Source organism: Rosa chinensis, chromosome 4, assembly GCF_002994745.2.
Source record: "Rosa chinensis cultivar Old Blush chromosome 4, RchiOBHm-V2, whole genome shotgun sequence".
In the NCBI taxonomy this organism is placed as follows: domain Eukaryota; kingdom Viridiplantae; phylum Streptophyta; class Magnoliopsida; order Rosales; family Rosaceae; genus Rosa; species Rosa chinensis.
The window spans coordinates 5,133,317-5,156,561 of NC_037091.1; the positions used below are offsets into that span (position 1 = coordinate 5,133,317).

The 23,245-nt window shown below is 39.7% G+C and overlaps 1 protein-coding gene and 2 long non-coding RNA genes across 3 annotated transcripts; 2 read left to right on the forward strand and 1 right to left on the reverse strand.

Moving 5' to 3' along the window:
- The first annotated feature begins 201 nt into the window (after nucleotides 1-201).
- On the forward strand, nucleotides 202-2,509 carry LOC112200061. Its single transcript, XR_005810050.1, has 5 exons — nucleotides 202-420; nucleotides 619-650; nucleotides 1,140-1,192; nucleotides 1,330-1,612; nucleotides 1,797-2,509. It is a non-coding gene; the product is annotated as an uncharacterized LOC112200061 (long non-coding RNA).
- A 1,202-nt stretch (nucleotides 2,510-3,711) lies between these two features.
- On the reverse strand, nucleotides 3,712-5,692 carry LOC112200177 (UPF0481 protein At3g47200). Its single transcript, XM_024341198.2, has 2 exons — nucleotides 5,560-5,692; nucleotides 3,712-5,396 (listed from the first exon to the last, which is right to left on the reverse strand). The coding sequence occupies exon 2, from the start codon at nucleotides 5,351-5,353 to the stop codon at nucleotides 3,872-3,874; it is 1,482 nt and encodes a 493-aa protein (XP_024196966.1). The 5' UTR covers nucleotides 5,354-5,396; nucleotides 5,560-5,692; the 3' UTR covers nucleotides 3,712-3,871.
- An 8,383-nt stretch (nucleotides 5,693-14,075) lies between these two features.
- Nucleotides 14,076-17,023, forward strand: LOC121052592. The gene is made up of 5 exons (XR_005809558.1): nucleotides 14,076-14,347; nucleotides 14,955-15,016; nucleotides 15,248-15,441; nucleotides 16,410-16,465; nucleotides 16,912-17,023. It is a non-coding gene; the product is annotated as an uncharacterized LOC121052592 (long non-coding RNA).
- The last annotated feature ends 6,222 nt before the right edge of the window (nucleotides 17,024-23,245 follow it).

The following is a 23,245-nucleotide window of genomic DNA, read 5'->3' on the forward strand; positions in this document are numbered from 1 at the left end:
CAAATGTTCAAGTATCTTGAAAGGGAAACCCGTATCCTCAAGCTTCGCCGATTTCCTCAAATGGGCCCAAATTTAGGTGTGGGCTTTGCTTGCGAGCTATGTTGCTTGGTCTACACCAATCAAGGCCCTTTTGGGCCCCAAATTTGATATGGGCACACGTAAGGACCCAGTTGCCAAGGAGTTGTAACTCTTCCTTGTTTTATTTTTTATTTTTCACCCTCTCTCTCTCTCTCTTCTCTTTGCTGAGTCCAGACGAACCTCGAAGCATGGCAGAATGCTCCAAGAACAAGGCGTACCCCTGCCAATCGAAGATGAAATTTAATTTGGAGATCGGAGCGCGCCTGGGTCTTTGACAAAACAGAATTTCTCAGCCTTTGAAGCTCGCAATTGTCTTGATTGCTTCTCTTTGTGGAGAATTGGGTAAGTACCCTCTCTGTTTTGATTCTTGCTTCTAACTCTGTAGTTCAGGAAACCAAGTGCCGACAACACTTTTATTGTACTCTACAGTCATTTTCAAGAAGTACCCACTGTTTAGGAGCTTGTTTCTTCGCCTTTGGCTATTTGATTTGACTGCTGGAATGCCACACTCAAAACTCGGCTCTTCTTTTTTCTTTACAGGTACCGCTGAAGGGAAAGCACCTAATGGTCTGGTAATCAAAGCCTTTGGACTCCAGTATTGTTTTTGCTTTGATGCTTTTGGTCTGAATGTAGAAGCCTTCTCTTTTATTTGTAAAGAAACAAAACTAACTTTTATTAATTTTGCCTGTTTTGACTTTTCTTCTTTGTGGTATGATCACACTCCAGCACACTTTGCACAAAGGGAAGGCATGATTAATTAAACATTCATAGAAGACCACAAACCAAGTTCTTTCTTATTTTAGCTTTCTTATGTCGGCACCTCTTCAAAACTTTTACTTTTGTTTTCTTCTGTTGGCCAGCCTCTGATACCAAGCACATATTCATTAAAAATCCCTTCAATCTTCAACACTAGCACCGCATTTATTCTTTTCTTTTTGTGCTTTTTGATTCTTTGTGAGCATGAAAACATTGTATCCCATTCTTCGTGAACATGACACTATTGCATCCGACTTATATTGCTTACTGCTGCAACTTCAAGGATTCTTTATTGATTTGTGCAGGTACAAAGCAAGGACATCAGCTGCAGTCAAAGTTCCAGAGTTTCAAAATGAAGGTGAGCCTCTGTTTATTTTTTGTGTTATTTGAGTTGGTGCTTTTGGGAAGAAGACATGGAATTTGAGATAGGCCATTTGGCCTTGGTGGTTGACAAGGATCGGGGATGGTTATGGCCTTATTGTTGTTTGCCAGCAGATTTGGTGAAGCCCCGTAGCTAGTCAAGGTGCATTATAATCGTTGTCATGCACAGTTTTAATCACTTGGAAAATTTTCTTGTGAAGACGTGAAGACTTGGAAAGGTGGCTTTTTCATATGCTTCTTTGTCCTCTTCCTTGTTGAACCTTCATAATTAATAGCACCGCCAAGCTGCTTTTTTCTTTAGCTTTTCGATGGAGGCAAGTTCAAGCCTTTATCATCTTTGTCATGTGCACATATTAATATAATTTCCAAGTGTGGTCTGCAATACCATGACTGCAAAGTAAGCAAACAAAAGCTTTAATCTTTCAACATATTATTTAGCAAGACAAACTTTTGTTTGTCGTCCATCAATTGTTCTCAGTTTCTTTACTCTCTGTTTCATCTTTGCAGCAACACTTCTTGTTGGTTCTCGACAACTTCTAATTTTTTTTTAAATTCATTTGTTGCACTTTGTTTGGAATCAGGCATATGAGGCTGGAGCAAATTTGGAGCCAAGCATCTTTGACGCGTTGCTGGAAACTTGAGAGTAAGCATCATGCTATTGGAACTTGAGAGAGAGCAAGAACGCCGCTGGGATTTTAAGAGAACAAGGACTGCGTCGGTGGTAGGGCTAACAAGAGAACAGGGATTTGAAAGGGCAAGGCCTGCATCACTGGGATTGATTTAAGAGAGCAAAGCCTTCTGCCTAGATTTGAGTTCATCGGGACACTGCCCGGCATGGTCATCGGGACGCTGCCCGGCATGGTTCATCATTGACACCTGAAGGTGTCGTTGTGGGAGGGCCTTGTCTGAACCTTTTGTCTTCCGAGCTGCTTTCTCCTTCTGCTTTTCCACGCTGCTGTGCTCCGTTGCGTCCTCCTCTTTTTGACCTCCAAGGCTCGTTTTATATGAGACCCAAGAGTTGTTGAGGTTGAACTGTTCTCACCTTTTTTAATTGTACTTGGACTCGTCTTCTCAAATTACATCTGCCTTGAACTCTTTTTTTATTACTTTGTTGTAGAGTTTTAGTAAAGGTAGAAGTAACTCGGCAGATAAATTGTAGAATCCTAGAAGTACCATGCCTTTTTCATGTTTTGGTTTTGCCGAAAACACTCATATTGTTGAAGAGTCCTCATTCAAGATGAACTTGTGATTTTTTTCATTTCAACAGCAGCTAACGTCCGGCCCATAATTATCCTTAATTAACCAATGGTTAATTAAGACTAATGGTTAATTAAGGTTGTTTTGACCAAGAGTTGACTGCTTCGATCTTTGATAAAAACTCCACCTCTGCGGCTCTGCTATGATGATTTTGAACACTTTGCTTTCAATATCCGCGACTCCGCTTATTTTCTACAAAATAATAAAAATGGATTAATTACATTATAATTGACTTGGGAATTAGTTTATTTATAGTGTTTTAGATATAATTACACGCATATAAATGCGTATAATCAGTTGTCAATTGTGGGCTGGTGTGAGACAGCTGGTCTCCACTTTCCAAAGGATACTCTCATTCTAGCCTAGGATTCTCTTTTTTTTGAAATAACAGTAGGATTCAGTTTCTTGAAATTTGGATAATATATATATATATATATATTTATATAATATATATTTATTTGCGGGCTTTTACGGGTCAGGCCGGGTTTCTAACCCCTAAACCAAACCCGGCCCTCTACCCACCGGGTCTGGCCTATAGCGGGCTTTTGGCCCTGCGTGCCGGCGGGCCTCCATCAGCCCACTAGGCCTACGGGCTAAATAATGACCCCTACAATACACCCAGTATAGTAAAACCTTATGTTTGGCAGGTCACTATTCTCTCCCTCTTTGGCAAGTTGGCAAAGTTACTACAGTTTTTACGACTTGTGAGGAGGGTACCTCTCGGATCTATTTGTTATTGCGAGATGTGTTTGACCACCCTCGGCAGTTGTAAAAGTAGAAGAAAAATATGCGTTTTCATGAGTATTCGATCAATACTTATTGGTGCTCGTGTTATTCATGTTGTCATTGGAATATTGAAATTGACAGATGGTCCTAAACAAGAGCTTTATATAGATCAATCCATTTTCATATCTTCGGGACGACTAACAGCCAAATGAGTAGCAACGACGTTCAGCCAGAGGAATGTTGGTCTTTCCCTAACTTAATTAAAGTTTTTCTTTTTTATCAAAGAGAGAAAAAGCAATAGAATTCATTTGCTATGCTATTGTGTAGTTTATAGGCTCACTTGGAATAAGTGAGCATTGAGTTGTAATAGTGAGTGGTGCTAGTATATCACTCGTCTTACTTGCCGTATATGTCAGTGACTGATATGTATTCGTGCTATTCTAGCCTTAGCTTAATGAAAATCCTATTTACTGATTCTAAAAAAAATTATAATTCTAAATAAGATGCAATAAGTAGAGGTACAACGACATATACATCGAAATATACCGTCAACGTAATTAAAATGACATAGATAATAGGTACATAAAATATCTCACAAGCAACAACAGCCACACACAAAGAAAGTGAGAAATGCAGGCAATTGTGAATAACTAGCTAGCTAGCTAGTAAAACTTCACTTATGCATGTTCACCCGAATGCTGAGTGTCTGACTCCACGCGGTGAGAATCAAAATGATAATACCTATCCCAAAAGCTAAAATTCTCCAGGGACTAGAAAATTTTTCACTCTTGAGTAAAGCCAACCATGTAAACCATCTCGATCTGTAACGATCATTCACTTTTTTGCACAGCTCAACATAGTAGAACTTGTTGTGCGGGATGTCTTTGTAAAGGTTGCTGAAAAACTTACAACCATCTTCATCACTCATCGAGTTACCAATTACTTTTTGCTTGCAAAGTAATTCCATATCTTCCTTTGAAGAGATGAGGTTATCCATAAAGATGGCATAAGATGTTATCTCGTTTGAATAACCATGGTAGCATTGCTCAATTGCAATGAGGTTCCTGAATAATGTTTCTGATGACATTCCAACGTTTAGCTTTGGAATCATAAGAATTCCATTCCTGAACCACCCACCCTCTTTGAATTGGATGTCCATTATGCTCTCCTTTTCTACGCTTTTGAATTTAATGTCTGCCTTTGAGAGAGCGGTTGCGGTACATAGACGATGTAGATCTGGGTCAAAGATAGGTTCCTGAACAGCTTTACTCTCTGCCTTGTCAATGGTCCTTTTATGCACTTGATGCTCTTCAGCTTGGCTGGACATAGATTCTTTTCTAGCTACTCTCGCATCGATGGTCTTGAATGGAATAACTATGGAAGCTCTTACCAGATCAAGTATGTGCAGATAATCAGCATCACAATGACACTTGCTTTTGCGGAGATGCTTATTATAAGATGAGCAACTTTGCTTCAGTGATGGTGACATGCTGAAGGCTTTAAGGATGAGAGTAGAGAGGGAGGCTTCATCAGGGTATATTTCATGGGTAAGGCTATACAAACTGTGGATAACAAACCAAGGTAATTGATTCTCTAGAAGCAAAATGTCATGGCATAGGAAATGAAACATACAGTGCATGTTGAACAGCGGATCATCAAAGGCCCTGAGTTTTGAATTTTCACACTCCCGAAACAGTTGAATTAGGAAGCAACCGTCAACTATCATCATCTCCATGAAGTCTTTGGAAGAAATATGATCAAATGGTTCTGCATAAAAATTGCGGGCTCGTTCCTCAAAGCCACCTTCATTCTTCTGATCTGAGAGCTCAGTAACTTTTGCGGTCAACTCTTCCAAAGTTATCTTCATACCTGTGAGAATTTCATTCAAATAGCTCTTTTTCACTCGTTTCGTAAGTTGGAAATCTTCCTCGCCTATGCCTTGTTTTCCTTCCTTGACTCCTTTACCTTTCTCCGTGCCTCGCTTTTCTCGATAATGATGAAAAGTTCCTATTGAAACAACGTCAGGTGTATATGCTTCAGGGTTTTGTCTCCGGATCACGTTAGGAACTCGGAAGATGCATTTCTTGCTTTTCTCGCGGTCATCGATGATATCAATAACTGTATGATCTCTACCACTTTTACGATTTGCAGACATGAGTGCTATATATGATCAATTCCCAACTAATCAGTTTGATCTCCTGAAAAGGTTGATACAAGTTGCAATTAATGGAGCATATAATCAAATTACCTATAAATGAAAAGGAAATGAATAAAATACAAACTGCATGCAATGAGTATATATACACCATACCTAGCTAGCAATGAAAAAACGAAAACATTATTAATTACTAGAAAATGTACCTAGCTGAGGGAGTGTTGAGAAAAAAACTTTGCAGTAGATCAAGGGTGAGAAGGGGAATCGATAGAAATTGATTGAGTTTGGTATGGGTTAGTGTTGTTTTTGCAGCAAACCAGTTCCTTTTATAACAGGATGGATGGATCTAGAAATTATAGATTTTTTTTTTTTTTTTGAGAATAAATTCTAGACTGATGAGAGAAAGTTGCTGTAAGTATATGCCGTTTAGGTGGGCACTGAATAATTAAAGTAAAGTTGAACAATACTTGCAATTGCTACCCTAAATAGTACTAGCACATGTATATGAAGTTAAACAAGACGAGACTTAGAGAATGAATTGTCTGATATTTTATTCATCTCACAGTGGAGGTATATAAAGAGGATTACAAGAATATAACAGGTAAGTACAATATATTCTATACTAAGAAATAATTATAATATATTCTATATTCCTAATATCAAACCATGACTCACGCTAACACTCCCCCTCAAGTTGGCGCATATACATCAACCATGCCCAACTTGCTTAGTGAGTCATAAAACGCCTTTCTAGAAACTCCTTTGGTAAGTATATCTGCAAGTTGCTATTCCGTTGGAACAAAAGGAAAGCTAATAATTTTGGCATCTAGCTTCTCCTTTATAAAATGACGATCAACCTCCACATGCTTAGTACGATCATGTTGTACTGGATTCTGTGATATGTCAATGGCTGCTTTATTGTCACAATACAACTGCATAGTACTTTTGAGTTTGAAACCCAAATCACGTACCAGATTTCTCAGCCATAGCAATTCACACACTCTGTAACCCATACCTCTATACTTGGCCTCAGCACTAGATCGTGCCACAAATTTCTGTTTCTTACTCTTCCATGTAACCAAATTACCTCCCACAAAGGTAAAGTAATCTGATGTTGACCTCCTGTCTGTAATATTTCCAGCCCAATCTGCATCTATAAAGCCACAAACCTCAAGGATGTTGTTATGTCCAGAAAACAATACTCCCCTTCCTGGAGCTGACTTCAGGTACTTTAAAATTCTCATAACAACATCCATGTGACTTTCACTTGGGTTATGCATGAACTGACTCACCACACTCACTGCATATGCAACATCTGGTCTAGTATGAGCCAAATAAATCAAGCGCCCAACTAACCTCTAATAGCGAGCTCAATCAGTAGGTACCTGATTTGGATACTCAGCTAAACAATGATTCTGCTCAATAGGAGTATCAATAGGTCTGCAATCCAACAAACCTGTCTCTATTAGCAAGTCAAGAACGTACTTCCTCTGGCACAGGTAGATTCCTTCTCTCCCCCTAGCTACCTCAATTCCTAAGAAGTACTTAAGTTCACCCAAGTCCTTCATCTCGAACTCAGAGGCTAGCTGTCTCTGCAGTCTATCCATCTCAACAGTATCATTGCCAGTGATTACCATATCATCCACATAAATAATTAGAGCTGTTACCTTCCCTTGTTGATGCTTGAGAAACAATGTATGATCTGAGTTGCTCTGTTTGTAACCAACCATCCGCATGAACAGTGAAAATCTCTCAAACCAAGCACGAGGCGACTGTTTGAGACCATACAGAGACTTTCTCAATTTGCATACAAAATCACCAGGAGAAGCAACTATATACCCAGGTGGAAGACTCATGTATACTTCCTCGGCTAATTCTCCATGAAGAAATGCATTCTTGACATCAAACTGTCGGAGTGGCCAGTTTAAACTAGCAGCAAACCATAGTAGAACCCGAATAGTGTTCATATTGGCAACAGGAGCAAATGTTTCATCATAGTCAATACCATACGTCTGAGTAAACCCCTTTGCTACAAGGCGTGCTTTGTATCGATTCACTGATCCATCTGCATTATGTTTCACAGTAAACACCCAACGACAGCCTACAGCCTTCTTGCCTTGTGGTGGAAGTACAAGTTGCCAAGTATTGTTCTTCTACAACGCCTCCATTTCTTCATCCATTGCCTTCCTCCACTTTGGATCCCCCAATGCATCCTGCACTCTGTTAGGTACTGATATAGCAGATATTTGATTCACAAATGATTCATATGACTTAGACAACCTCCTAGTGGACATATAATTGGCTACTGGGTATTTTGACTTGGCAGTAAGAGTAGGTTCATATCTTTTGGCTGATTGACCTCGAGTGGTCCTATTGGGTAACACATATTGCTCAACATTAGACTCACTATTGCCAGTACTAGTGGGTGGACATACCTCAAATGAGTGATCTTCAGCACCAGGAAGTTGTGGGTCAGGGGTAGAAGTGATGGCAGTAGGGGCAGTTGTGTCTTCAACTACATGTTCAATGATTGAAACTGGTGTCTGGATGTCTGGAGCTTCTGCTTCTGGAAGTGATAAGTCAATGCTCTCAATTGGATCCGTTAAAATACCTCCTGCCTGTGCGACTTCTTCTCTGCTTTCTGATTCCTCCCCCTCTCCATGATAAAGCTCTTCAAAAAATGAATTCTCCCCCTAAAGAGCTGTATCTGAGGAGGAAAAATAATTCATGTCCTCAAAGAAAGTAACATCCATAGTGACATAGTACTTTCTGGTTGGTGGATGATAGCACTTGTACCCTTTCTGATAACCTCCATAGCCCACAAACACACACTTAAGCGCTCGGGCATCCAACTTAGACCGCTGATTTTTAGGAATATGGACAAAAACAACACAACCAAAGACACGAGCTGGCAGATTATGAAATGAAGGTAAGGAAACATGAGAGGCAAGAACCTCAAATGGAATTTTTCCATGAAGGACACTAGATGAAAGACGATTGATAAGATGGGAGGAAGCATGAATAGCATCGCCCCAAAGATACTTAGGCATATGTTCACTAAAGAGAAGGGCACGAGTCATATCAAGTAAATGACGGTTTTTCCTTTCAGACACTCGATTTTGCTCTGGTGTTTGTGGACATGTGGTTTGGTGAACAATCCCATAGGCTTTGCAAAACGCTTGGAAAACATGATTAACATATTCTCTTCCATTGTCAGAACGAAGGATTTTAATGGTGCTATGGTATTGTGTTTGAACAAGAGTACGAAAAGTTTGAAAAGCTGGAAAGACTTCATCTTTGGTTTTAAGAAGAGCAACTCATGACAATCTCATACAATCATCAATAAACAACACAAAATATCTTATACCAGACACAGTGGGTTCTCTAGAAGGTCCCCAAACATCAGAATGAATCAACTCAAAAGGAATAACACTTTTATTAGAAATACTAGGAGAATAAGTAGCACGATGACTTTTGGCCAAGACACATGTTTCACAATGTAAAACAGACTCATCCACACCAATAAACAGAGTAGGCATGGTTTTTCTCATAAGACTAAAAGATGGATGCCCTAAACGGCGATGCCATAACCAAATTTCACTTAGCTTATCAGAATTCAAAGTTAAAGCGGCGCGAGACGGTGCTTCTGGTTTCTCCCCTGCGTATGTCTGATCCAGATGGAACAATCTGCCCCTCAGATACCCCCGACCGATTAACTCCCTGGTGAGAAGATCCTGAAAATCACATACATAGGATAAAAGGTTACGGAGCATTTAGACTCAGTATTCAACTGTGGAACAGATATCAAGTGATGAGATAAGTCAGGCACATATAACACATTATGAAGTTCTAAAGTGGGAGTAATACGCACGGACCCTAACCCTAACACAGGAAAAGCCTCACCATTGGCATTGGTGACATAGGACACTAGTGGGGAAGACAACTCAGTAAAATATGATTTATCATAAGTCATATGGTCAGAGGCACCAGAATCAATAATCCATGTATCAGAACCAACAAAGTGAGAAACCTTTAAAGCCATACCAATTTTACCTCGACCAGCTATAGAGGCTGTAGGAGTAACTCCCCCTGCTGTATGATGATCTTGGCCAACCACGCCATAGAAGTCTGGTTCATGGACCAATTGAATAGCTGCTGCTTTCGCCTTAGGACGATAGCCTTGCTTTTTAGGTTTAAGGTGTGGGTGCAACTTCCAACAAGTCTCCCGAACATGCCCAATGTCGTTGCAATAAGAACATTGAGGACGAGTGCGGTTGGTGAAGCCTTGTGGGAAACCTTGCTGAAGAAGTGGGGCTGAACTCTGCTGATGAAGGAACGGTGCCGGTGACTTGGCCTGAATGGCTAGGCTAGATACTTCAACCTGTGCATGTTTGACACTCTCCTGCTGAGACTCATCCTTGCGGATGTATGTAAAAACCGTGGTCAAACTAGGCGGGTCTGTCATTCTGAGCAATTCTCCCTTGGCACTGCTATGCTTCTCATCAAGCCCTCTCAAGAATACATGAACCCTTTCTAGCTCTTTCTCCTTCTGGTACAACACAAGATCTTCCTGATTCTTGATCTTGCAAGGACGCTTCTGATCAATTTCAGCCCATATATTCTTCAGCTTGGTGAAATACACAGCTACTGGTTGCCCATTCTGTTGCATATTAGCAGCTTTACACATCAATTCATGAACCTGTATAAAATCAGACTCGTTGGTATACAAATCCCCCAATGTCTTCCATATCGCCTCAGCAGTTTCACATTCTTCCACCATCTGTAGCACATCATCAGTCATGGCTCGAAATAGAATTGACATTACAAACCCATCATCATCTTCCCACTTAGCATAGGCCTCCACATCATCTTCTCTAGGAGCCTTGATTGTTCCAGTCACATGCCCCATTTTGTGGATTCCACGGAGATAAACTGACATAATCTTCTTCCATGTTCGGAAATTGGTACCAGTGAGTTTGGTACCCCCAAAAGAACCACCTTCTGAGCTCTTGACAGAACTTAGAACTTTGACTGTCATCACCACCCATTGCAATAGTACAATAGCAAAAAACACACAAATCCCAAAGTATGCAGCGGAAATAAGAACAGAAACAACTCAAAAAAATAATAATAGATTCTTCTTCTTCCTTTTTTTTTTTTTTTTTGAAACCTGTTGGAGTTGACCGGGTTGAGTCGACTGGGTCGAGTTGACCGAGTTGAGTCGACTGGGTTGAGATTTGCTTCCTGCTGTTCTAGGCCGGAGATTGGAGCAGACGACCGGAGGTGGGTCGTCTGGGCACGCTGGTGTGAGGGCTAACGAACAGAATGCGGCGAAGAAGAGGATCACGATCTGGAAAAACAGATCATGAGAATCGATCTTTGGGTGGGTGCCCAAAGTAACTTGCTGAAGATGAAGGCGATCGGTATTGAAGAGATCGCCGGTCTTGGAAGAGCTTGGAGATTCTGGGCTATGAAGATGTGGTTGGACGGTCACCCTTGGATGAACGACGAAGTCACTTGGACAGGAGGAGACGAGCACCGGCAGTCTCTTGGCTGAAGACGAAGCCGAGCGAACAGGAGGAACGAGCGAACAAGATGAAGAGGACGTCGAACAACGTCGTTTCAGACCTTGACCAAAAAATTGGCTTTTAACCCAATTATTTTCCTCGGATTGAGAAAGAACTAAAAGAAAGAGACAAAGTCCTTTTCGGATCTTTGCTCTGATACCAAGTTAAACAAGACGAGACTTAGAGAATGAATTGTCTGATATTTTATTCATCTCACAGTGGAGGTATATAAAGAGGATTACAAGAATATAACAGGTAAGTACAATATATTCTATACTAAGAAATAATTACAATATATTCTATTCCTAATATCAAACCATGACTCACGCTAACATATGACAGTATGAATGTGATCACCGTCGTCAAATTAATGTTATGTTCTATAATCCAGTTCAAACTGGTGAGACATGTTAGGTTTAATCAAATTAATTCTATTAAAATTTGTAAGAAATTAAGTTTTCTTACTTTAGTGGTCTTGTAGTTTTCGGCTTTTCAGCTTTCACTTTGCCAATAACCTCATCAGACGATAGAGATTAGATGACAGACAGGTTGGTTTCTGTCGTCTGATATATTTTAAAACAGACAGTGTAAAAACTGTCGTCTGAATATAACAACATACCATGGTAAGTTAGCTTTGAGAATTAGGTTTGTCTTCACACAACAGTTATCTTTCATCTAATCAAAAGAGATAAATTTGATTTCGGTTCGTGTTGTATTTGTTTTTTTTTTATTTTTTTTATTTAGACGACATTTATCTGTCATCTCGTCAAAAGAGATAAATTTTTTTTGAGTTAATTACATAAAAGTGCATCTTTAAATATTTTTTGAGCCAGAAGACCACCAACTAATTTTTTCCCTCATAAGGCCACTATAATAAAAATAGTGTTATATTTTGGATATAAAAACTAACATATTTACATAAATGCCACTAGAGTAAAAAGTCAACAACCATTCTCTCTCTCCTCTTCGGCAAGTCTTCGATCAACTCCGGCGGGTCTCCGGCACACTCCGACGACCACCAAAAGCTACTGTTGGCTAGCAACAAAAGATACTCTGATGAAATTTCTGGCAACCTTCGGCGAGGTCACAAAAGGTACTATCACTAGCAACAAAAGATACGCTGGTGAGATTTCCGGCGAGGTCACAAAATCTACTATCACCATTAACAAGAGCTACTGTCACCAATAAAAGATACGCTCCTAAAAATCAAAAGCTACTAACACCAGCAACAAATAGCTACTGTCACCATCACCAGTAACAAAAGATACTCTCACCATCATCAAAAGCTACTATCAAGCAAAACAAAAACTACACTAACCAACACCAAGACCTACTCTCACAAAAACCAATAGCTACTACCAAGTAGAAAAAAAGCTACTCTCATAGACTGAGAAATCTATTCTCAAAGTCTAACGAAGCTATGAAAATAAAAAGCTACTTCCATAGTTTTAAAAATCTACTACCATAGTTGTGAAAATCTATTACAATAAATGTCGAAAGCAGTCAATGTGCTAAAAAGCCATTATAACAAAAGCTATTAACATCAGCTTGAAAAGATACTAACAGAGACATAGAAAGCTACTATCACTGGTTTTGCTGTAACAGTTATAAAGAGCTACTAACGTGAAATCTATCAAAATGAAACGGACTTGATAAAAACACTTCAAACACTCCAATCAAAACATCAAAACAACTATAAATTTACAATATCAAATACTCCAATCAAAACACTCCGATTTCAACCAAACACAACAAGTACATTCTTAAAAGAAAGTTCAACAATTCTCATTCTCTGCTGCAATTATAATCTATCCCAATCAGAAAACTACAATCAATCTACAACAATATATGGCCACCAAGCGATCATCATTTGATCTAATAGAGATCAAGAACGAATTGGGAGAAAGGAGGCAAAATAGTAGCATATTTAAAATCAAATAGGTTGAAATTGTGTGGTGTTGCCAAAAGAAATTTCAAACTGCTAAATGAATCCACACAAACAAGATCACGTCGTCAACTCTAATATAAAACTAAAACTTGTCAAATGGTACGATAAACTAGACGAAAGCTATACAATACCTCCCAGTTAACAATTGCCTACAAGAATCATGCTACCATACATATTCAGGGTGAGAATAAAAACAAAAAATTGCATCGGATCATAATATGTTTAATTTGCAATCGACCTAAGTAAATTGACAACAAACATTAGCACATCAAAAAAAAAAGTTCACAGTTCTTCCACCTCAATTGTTCCTTATGCAGCATTATCTCAATTTGAACTGAAATTCAGCTAAAGAAAATATGCAATAAAAAAGCTTTCTAAAAGTGATCGACATGCAGCTCGGGCGGTCAATGAGTCAGGGGAGAAGTCGTTGTCGTCGGTGAAGGTCTAAGTTTTCGTCTTGGATGGCTTTGACAACACACGGGATCGACCATGTCTCATCGAGCTCGACGTTCCATATCGGAGTTCTAGTTCGGCGACGCTGGAGAGAGGCAAGATTTCGCCGGGATCGTTGCCGGGTTGGAGTTTCCTTTGAAGGCCGAGACGATGTCGTCGCTGTTGATCTGTGGGAGAAGCAAGGGAATCCGTCGGCGGCGACAGTGATCTGTGGGAGACAAGAGTCAGCGAAGGGAGACAACGGCGGAGTCGAATGGATATGGGAGATCCAGTTGATTATGTGAGATCTGGAGTTGTTGATTCGCTAGTCTCGGATTTGGGCTAGGGCTCTGATATTAGGTACTTGAGGAACAACTCAGACCGGTTCGGCGAGGACTGGTGGGTGGTTCGTTCACGGCGGTTCATGGCTGAGAGAGTGAGGGAGGGAGAGAACTGTAGTTGGATATTACAGAGAGGGAGAGAGATACGGTTTTGATTTAAGAGAGAGAGACTGTTTGTTTTGTTTGTAGAGGGGCAAAATAGTCAAGACCAAAATAAATTAAAGATGAAAGTGGCCTTATATGTACAAGAAATACTAGGTGGCCTTATGCCTAATTAAAGTCTCAAAATGACACTTATATATAATTTTTCTATTTTTTTTTTGTCATAGGTGTTTGTTTTTTTGGCACAACATGAAGGTATATATGCCAAATTTTAAAGCCATTTCTCTCTCCCCGACAAATTTAACCCTTTGAAAAATTTTCTCTTCCACATATGAGAAACCCTATCTATCTCGCTCTCCCTTAGGCATAGAAGAACCCAGCAGCCCCAACTCAACACAAAATTCTTGGTAGATCTCCCCCATTAAACTCTCCTCTAATCAAAACTGAAAACTCAGTCTCCCCCATCTCTCTTCGACAAACATAGAACCCATCTCAATCACTTTTTCAAACCATACGGCCAAACCATCTCAATCCCTCTCACGAGTTCTTGTTGGTGTTGAGAAGATTTCAACACTTTCAATCCATATTGTTTCACTATTGTTGGGTAAGCCCTTCATTAATTCACTGTTAATCAATTTATTTAGAGTTTCTTTTGGATTGGGTTTTAGGGTTTTAATTGAAAATTTCTATTCAAATTTGATCTGTGTTTACTGGGTTATATTCGATTCGGAATTACTTCTTTCCAGTTGTAGCATCTTTGTTAATTTAGTGACCCTTGCATTTATATCAAAAGTTACGTTCCTATTCATCAAAATCGTTACTGGGTTCTCAAAATGATAAACCAAAACAAGAACATAAAGGTGGTTCTTTCACAGTTTTATACCTTATAAACAAGAATAACCACTATATTTTTAAAGTTCAAGCTCAAGGCAGTGTCTTTTTAATAAGACATAGAGTTATTTAACTACAGCTTTATTTGATGTATGATAGAGTTTGATGTGAGAAATATTCATTGGTTAGCTATAAAGAGGTATATGTATCAGTTGGAAAAGCTATTGTCTTATTTTCTTCCTTTTGATTTATGTTTCTTTGAGAGAAGCAGAAAGTGGGTTGTGATTTGATGGCGGAGGTTCCCCTCAATGTTTATGTGTTTTCATGTCCCCTTTCTACTTATTCAGCTACTGTAACAAGTGTGTTTTTGTGTTCTTCAGTTATTCAAGTTTGGCCCGTGCAGTCCGTTTGCGTACCTGAAGGTTCTGATACTAGCAAAGAGGTAACAATAATACTTTACTAAGTGCATGTGCATTTTAAATATCTACTTAGCAAATTGCTTTGGTATCGAATGCCTGCTTATTTGTGTATTAAATTTGCAGTTTTGGAAGTTGAATTGGTATTTACTGTATGGTTGTGTCATTGTTAAATTACTGCATGATTTTCTTTTGCATTAATCCTTTTGAACCAGAAATTGTATTCATGGGGCCTCACATCCCAATTTAAAAATTAGGAGGAGAGTGGAGCTTTCCATTATTATGTATCAAGCAATGGAATATATGCAGTTTCGTGACACCAATGAAATTCATGCATCATCAGTTTTGTGACAGCAATGAGGAGGAGAGTGGTGCCTTCCATTATTATCTATCAAGCAATGTACTATCTCCTTGGATGTCACCGACAGCAAAGGGATCTTCATTTTAAGAGGTAAATGCTTCACTTTTTCAAAAACTTTCTTCAAAATCATTGTAATTCTTCATATATTACGGATTTAGAGTTTGAGCTTTGCAATTTCTTTTGTTGGTGCTGAGGTTGTTTTTGGTTTTGGTGATCAAATATGTTTGAGAATGTGGTGGATCTTAATGATGCTATTGAAGATGAATGCAAGGGGGTAGAGAATTTGATTAGAGTGGTATTTGCTAGGAACATACTTGATCTTGGTTATGCATGGGTATGCAAATTTTATAGTTATATAGAAGTGATTGTAAAGTTGATTGATAGTCAATTTAATACCCAACAAAGGCCTAATTCTCCACCACTTGGATTTTGGTCACATCGAACTTACATTTAAGCTTACATCATACTGATACCAAATGATATGCATACTAATACCTAATGATATGCATTATAAGTTGGTCTTTCGTACGCAACTGCATAATAGAACTAAAGCTTTCAGTGGAGTTGCTCGACATTTTTGATGTCTTTAATATTAAACACCAAATATAGCTAACTACCCATGCAGTTCAACAAGATTTTGATTGCTGCAGAGGGTAATGAAAAAGAAGAGTATTAATATTAAAAAAAACTATGAAAATACAGCATACAAGCACATTTCAAAAACTGCATTTCTCTAAGTGTGTCCTACACTCTTAATTCTACCACATTACTATACCTTTTTCTCAGTTTTCGATATCCATATATTTCATGTTTTCCTCCTCAACTGAACACTAACTAGTTTATGTCTTTTTATGGGGTAGTACATCCGGAAAGCCCTATTATCTATATGAGTATTGTGTGCTAAACCTAGGTCATGACATATTGCTGACTCTAGGTTCTGGTTTCAGTGTTATGTCTTTCTTTACTGGAAAATTTGATCAACAATTGTAATAGACTATGTTCAGCTCTAACATGCCTATAACAATTGCTGACTCTAAGTTCTGGTTTTGGGTTTGAAGGCAGAGTTAGATAAGGAATAGGGGTTGAATTTGCAGCAGCAGTCATGCTTTGACAGGTAAAGACTTGAGCTATTATTTCATGGGTATGTAATTGTTTTGCATGAAAAAGGAACACAGAAGCTATCATTGTTGAATGATGAGTGATTGATCTATGTTGGTAGGGAGATATGTATGAATTGGAGGAAAGATATGAACACAATTAGTATTGCTATCAAAGTATGGCATACATGCTTATATATAGATGTGTTTCTTTGATATAGATTTATTCCTGGGACTGCAAAAGTAGGATTGCTGCTGTACATGAAAAAATTAAAACTACTGATACATTATAAAAAAAAAGAAAAAGGAATTGGAAAACGAAAGGAAGAAGATAAAGAATAACAAAATTATACACCAGAATTGAAATAGAATGTACTATATCGTGTCCTTTCATATACATTTTTCTGATGTCTTCTTTAGTTGTTTTTTTTATTCGGTTGGTTAATGTCAATTTCTATGCCAGTTCTTTCAGAGGCTGGAAGAAGAGGAGGGGAGAGGCAGAAAGTAAGCAACTACTTTCAACTTAGTTTTAAGTATATTTTCAGTGACTATTTGCTTCTTGACCACTGCATTTATAAATGCTACATGGTCACTGATTGAAAAGGTGTAATTTACTGACACTATTAAGGAATCCCATGACTTGAGCTGATAAAGATTATTTACTATAGTTTCTCAACTCAATCGAGTATAATTTATGATTTGTTCCTTGCTATTTCTATGTGAGAATATGGGACCTAAGTATGAAGCATGATCGAGAGAGAGAGAGAGACAAGCATGTATAGTGGTTCACCTTGCCCTTATGGCAAGGCTACGTCCACTTAGAGATTCCACTAGTAGTGAGGCCAAGTAGCCTTTGTAGTGATACAAGTGTGGGGATCATGGATTCCTCTCCCATCTAAGAAGAGGAGGACTTCCCTTTATAGCTAAACGAAGTCCCATTCTATTCTACATTTCTGATGTGGGACAATAATACACATATTGCTTCTCTTGAAGCTTCTTGGAGATCATGGGAGGGCGGCCTCCCTACAAGGTATTGGCCAACCTCCGCCATGGCAACGTAGCTTAGGTATCGGTCTACCGGAGGCATGTTATAGGAGGGGCTAGCCATGTCGTGGGGCCCTCCTATGAGGTCGTTGCTCATGCTTGGTGGTATGCAATATAAGCGGTATGTAGAAGTCCCCCAAGTCCCCGAGTAAGAGGCGCTTCTTGGTTGGGGAGTTCAAATATGATGCCGCCAAGTATGAGTGATGACCTTGTTGAACGCCATACCCATACTAGTCCCCCAACTCCGTAAGCAAGAAGGGACTCTACGGGTAGGTTGGTGCTATAGAGCCCTCATCAAGCTAGTACCTGCAAATAAGATAAAAGTACTGTACAAAAAGCATATTGATAGTGCTAGGGCAATCTAGGTGACATTTGAGTCAAATGCATCGAGATTCATGAATGTTTATCTGAGATGCATGTTACACATTGTGTGTATGCATGTATTATGTAGTGTTGACATACGACATTTGAGTCTAGAATGTATGTGGTTGTGAAAGTATGATGAAGTGAATATGATGGATAGATGTGTTATGAACGCGATGATGCGTACATAATGATATGTATATATTGTATGCATATGATGCATATGTGTTAGGACCTGGAGTGTAGTTACTCGCCGAGTCCTCGAAGTCACGTAGTTAGTAAAACGGAAATTTGGTTTTGGGTTATGTTCGACGATGCCGTGGAGGTTGAGCATAGAGCTCGGTTATCGAAGTAAATATTTGCCATACTAGCAAGACTATGGCAAGACCATGATAGTCCCCCGAGTATGAGTTAGAAGGAACTCTAACTTACTTGACCCGAACGTATAAGCCATAACACAATTGTTTGGCTCATGTGTTACGGGAATGTAAGAGTTGAGTACGCTCATGTCGAGCGGGTGAGAGATTTTGTGAGTTTTGTCCTATGGTCTTATTAATGGGATGTAAAAGAAATTTAATTGTTGCGATCAACAATAGGTGAAAAATTTCAATATTTCCATTAATAGACCATAGCACGAAAAGTATGAGCGTGAAGCTCAATGATAGTCCCGGTCGGGTACTACCTCCACTTGTGATAAGTGGTATGAATAAGTCCCCCAAGTGTAGAGAACGCTCGGGAGGTGAGATGACTCAAACTCAAGGGATTAGACCTTGGCTTACCCGTTGGGGGTACCTTGCTCAGGGCAAGAATTATAATGCAAGGGACTGGACCTTGGCTTAAGTAAGGGTGCTACCCTTTAGTTATCCTGTTGGGATACCTCACTCGAGTAGAGGATTTATGAGGTCCTGTAGGCCTCATGTACCCAATAGGGTAGATAGGCTTGAGCCTCTTGAACCCGTTGAGGTGAATGATGGTTTGAGCCTCGTGTACCCGGTGGGGTATAGGCGTCGTCCTCTAGTACCCGTTGGAGGGCCCGATTTCTGGTACCAGGCTGGGTAGTGAGAGGGCTTGGTGCCTCCGATACCGGGTACCCGATGGGGTAGAGTGAGGGCTTGGTGCCTCGGGTACCCGATGGGGTAGCCTGAGGGCTTGGTGCCTCGGGTATCAGGCTGGGTAGTGAGAGGGCTTGGTACCTTCGGTACCGGGTACCCGATGGGGTAGAGTGAGGGCTTAGTGCCTCGGGTACCCGATGGGGTAGAGTGAGGGCTTGGTACCTCCGGTACCCGATGGGGTAGTGTGAGGGCTTGGTGCCTCGGGTACCCAATGGGGTAGCGTGAGGGCTTGGTGCCTCAGGTACCCGATGGGATAGCGTGAGGGCTTGGTGCCTCGGCTACCCGATGGGGTAGAGTGAGGGCTTTTATGCAAGGATGGCCTTGGCTTACCTCTTGGGGGTACCGCGCTCGGGGCAAGGATTTATGAGATGCACGTTGCATTTATTTAGTGAGTTTCACATGTATATATGTAGCAATTTAATTGGATTGCAATTAAATTAACGTTTGTCATTAATACATAGGCATAATAGATATGATATCGAAAATTAATTGCTATTGAAGCATGTAAAGCATTGCATTAGCTCAAATTGAAATAACATAAGTGAGAACTTACTTGAAACCGGTAGAATATGATATAAACATTGTAAACAATGACGGAGTTGTCCGATTATGAGATTTTCCATATTTTGAAAAGTGGCGTCAGCCAATAATACATCCGGTTCAAATCATCGAGCCTTCTCAAAAACAAAAATAGACGTTAGCACAGATCAAGTGTGGCCTATAGAGAATGTATAATTTGATACGTTGAGTATGATGGAGAGATGATGTTTTAACTAGCAAAATAGATATAATTGTATAATTGTCTGGGCAATCTGGTGCAAGGCATCCAATGATTATGCTTGACATATTTTGACATTTGTACATGCAGTTAATACTTGTATAGTAAACTATAGTTTTGGAAGTAGAAAATGGGTGTACAACCCACGTAAGTTATGAAACCTGTGACAAGATAAGTGACTAAATAAGGCATGCCAATTTGATACATCATGACATGCAAATAAGCTAAGCACAAGTTAATTTTGTGACATTGTAATTTGTTGTGCCCGGAAATTATATATTGCTACTGGGAACGCGCATGGGGGCCTGCAACTGTATTGTACTGAATCTACACGTGTACGTGTTGGATCATGCTCATGTGGATGACATATGCTTGTGAGATACCTGTCGTGCATGAGTTGTGTGCATGTTTAATTGGATAAGCATGGGGTTTCTGAGAGGTTCATGCTTTTGTACTATTGTAAACATGCACAGATATGATTTAGAATCATAGGAATAATATATAAAACTCATAAGAAACAGTGCAGGCATCGATCTCTTTGATAAAGAAGATGCAGAAGATCAGTTATCTGGACGGAGGTTTCTCAGAGACTAGAAGGGAAGAGGCACCGAGACCGGGATGTTGCTTCAAGTCATAAAGGATGGCTAGACCGAATATGAAGGCAACGTTGCCTCCCTCAAGGCACCACAGCTGTGAGCCTCGGAGCTTTGGGTGTACTGAGCAAATGTTCATGCACCCCCCTTTTTTTTTTTTGGGAATCGGTACCGGTGAGGTCAGCTGTTACCGAAAAGCTGGGATTTTTCTTGGGTTTGAACCGGTGTGAAGATGATGCTGGTGAGGTGAACCCGGGATCCGGAACTGGTGGTGCCGGGAGGTCAAAAAGGTTTTTCTTCAGTGCTTGGAGAGGTTGAGCTAGTACCCGGACGAGAGTAAAGCCGGGAGCTCGTTGCCAGAGAATTGTAGCCGGAGAATCACCATCTTTTGTTTTTTTGGAATCAGTACTCGGTGAGAGATACCGCTGAGTTTGCAATAGGCAAAGTACCGCTGCAGATGCATGGGCAACTGGGGAGATGAAGTGCTGGGGAGCGAAGCTCTCTTCTCTGCCTTTTTTTTTTTTTTGATATCAGCTGGACTGAGATGGGTCAGGGAGACAGACAGATTAGGGCAGCTGTTCTATGACTTCATGGGAGAGGGGGGTTTCCGGGGAGGCCACCGAGAGGCACTTCATGTGCGGTACCGCTGATTTAAGCGAAGCGGGAACTGGTACCCACACAACCAAGCAAGGCTTTGACGGTAGCTGGTACCGGTGATAATTATTGAGAGAAGCTATAGGTGTGTGCAACTATGCATCGAGCAGAAGCAGTCCGGGATTCTTGAATCTTATAAGCCTTTGGTGCATGAGACCGGTGAGATAATTGGCCAGCTGTGGTCGTTCGCTCAGTTGAGGCCTTTCGTCAACTGTTCGACGATTCACAGCAAGATGCGGCTAGCCGGTGCCCGGAGCATGCTCGGCGGGTAGTGCCTGACTGGGAAGTGAGGGGGCTGCTAGTGGTGATCCGGGAAGTAAAAAATTTGTCGAGATGATAGGCGGTAGGTGAAGATGTTGCCGGGATGAGGAGAAAGACCGAGACCGAGAAGGTTAGATACCAGGATGTTTGAAGCTCCCATGCTTATTTGAATCTCAGTGGGGATAGCGAGATGAAGATACCGAAGTGTTAGATTAAAAGTGGACTTATCACAAGTTATCCTAGAGTAACTAGGAAACCATTAAAAGCATCAATTTGAGTACAACATGGATTTGGAAAAGAATCAACCTAGATATCTAATGTGATAGTGTATTTAGCATTGGATTAGGAATCCATTATTTGGACTACAAGAAAGTCCTAAACTGTGATGCATTAGGATTAAATTATACAGTTTTAGATTATTAAGGAAAATCTTTATGGGAGATTTCCTAGGACTTGAACTAGTATAAATAAGGGGTTAGGGTCCCTGTTATCACCACCGAAAAACAAGCATTGTGTTCTGCCCATTCAGAAGCTCTAGTTGGCGAATAGCAGAAGACTTCAACCTCGTCTTCATCCTTGTTTCTGCAGCTGCGACAATGGCCTCAACTTTTGACATCAATGGTATGTTTAAGGTTAATGATGAACATGTAATTGTGTAAGCTTGTTTGTAATTTAGTTTTACAATTGGTATCAGAGCTTAGGCTTACAAATTGTTCTTCAAATTTATTTTCGATGTAAAAATCGTTTTAGGTTTTCAAAAAAAAAAAATTTTGCTTTGCAATAAACAGGCCACGTTTTGGCCACCTAAAGAAAACTCTTCTTGACCCAAGAAGCAACATAAGCTGATCCGAAGCCCAGACCTGGCCCAAAAGGCTCCTTCAGAAACTAAAGAAAGCGACCGTTATCGCAACGGTCACATGAACTGGGTTGTTTCTGGGCATTCAGAATCGGAGACGCACATGATGAATTCATCTTGTGGGGATTCAAAACCCCTATGTTGCCTAATTAAGATGTCAAGAAGTATGATTTGCTGCCTTTTGTTTATGAATTCATGCTTCCGCGAAAGGTTTTTGCAGCAAAATTGGGAAAATTGCAACGATCAGGTTTTTTTATACAGAAAACTCAATTTTTCGATTCAATCTTGTTTAGTTGATTGATGAGCACAAGAACCCAAGTAGCATTCCCGGCGTGCGCATAGGCTAAAGTAGATGGTGACCGGATGAAATTTAAATTTCTTGGTTGTTTTTTGTGTTCTTGTGAAATCGAAATTGTGTTTGCAATATCTGTGTTGTTGTGGTTGTGATTTGATATGCATATTTAAATTAAAATCCTTGAGTTTTGTATCTGTAATTCATGGTATGACAATGCATGCAGAAAACTCCCAAAATTTTAGGCATTGTTAAAATTTTGACAAGTACAAAGAGCTTAGTTCTTGTAAGGATTATTAATCTAGATAGAAAATCAAATTTTCAAGCTCAATTTGGTTTGTGTTTCTGTAGGTTTGAATGAACATATTGCACAAAGCACTCTTCACTAATTCTTGCAGAAACAACCTTAAGTTAACAAACCAGAAAAATTGTATCTTGTGTTTTTAAAATTGTGCATATAATTTTGCTTCCAAAGAAGTAGTACAGTATGATTTTAAAATGCAAATAGCAATATGCATATATGTTCTTTTCAAATATGGATACTTAGAATTCAAATTTCTGTCTAAAGATGTGATTTGTGTTCTTTGGATAACTTGATTGAATAAATGTGGCATATTGATTTGGAACCTTTAGAATATTATGTCTTCTGCTTAAAAGTGTTGCATGATATTAATTTTAGATAAAAGGGCTATTGTATGAAATATGGCATTGCTTGTGGTTTGTTTTATGTGTTGTAGTTTATTTTGTCTTGAAATTGCTTAAGTCACAAAAAGCATCAAACTTAAGATAATAAGAACTTTTGGATTGAAAAACTTACAAAGCTTTATTTTGTTTTTGCTCTTTA

Excerpts from the sequence above, each read along its gene's own strand:
- LOC112200177 (XM_024341198.2), bottom strand. The coding sequence starts at position 5,353 with ATGTCTGCAAATCGTAAAAGTGGTAGAGATCATACAGTTATTGATATC.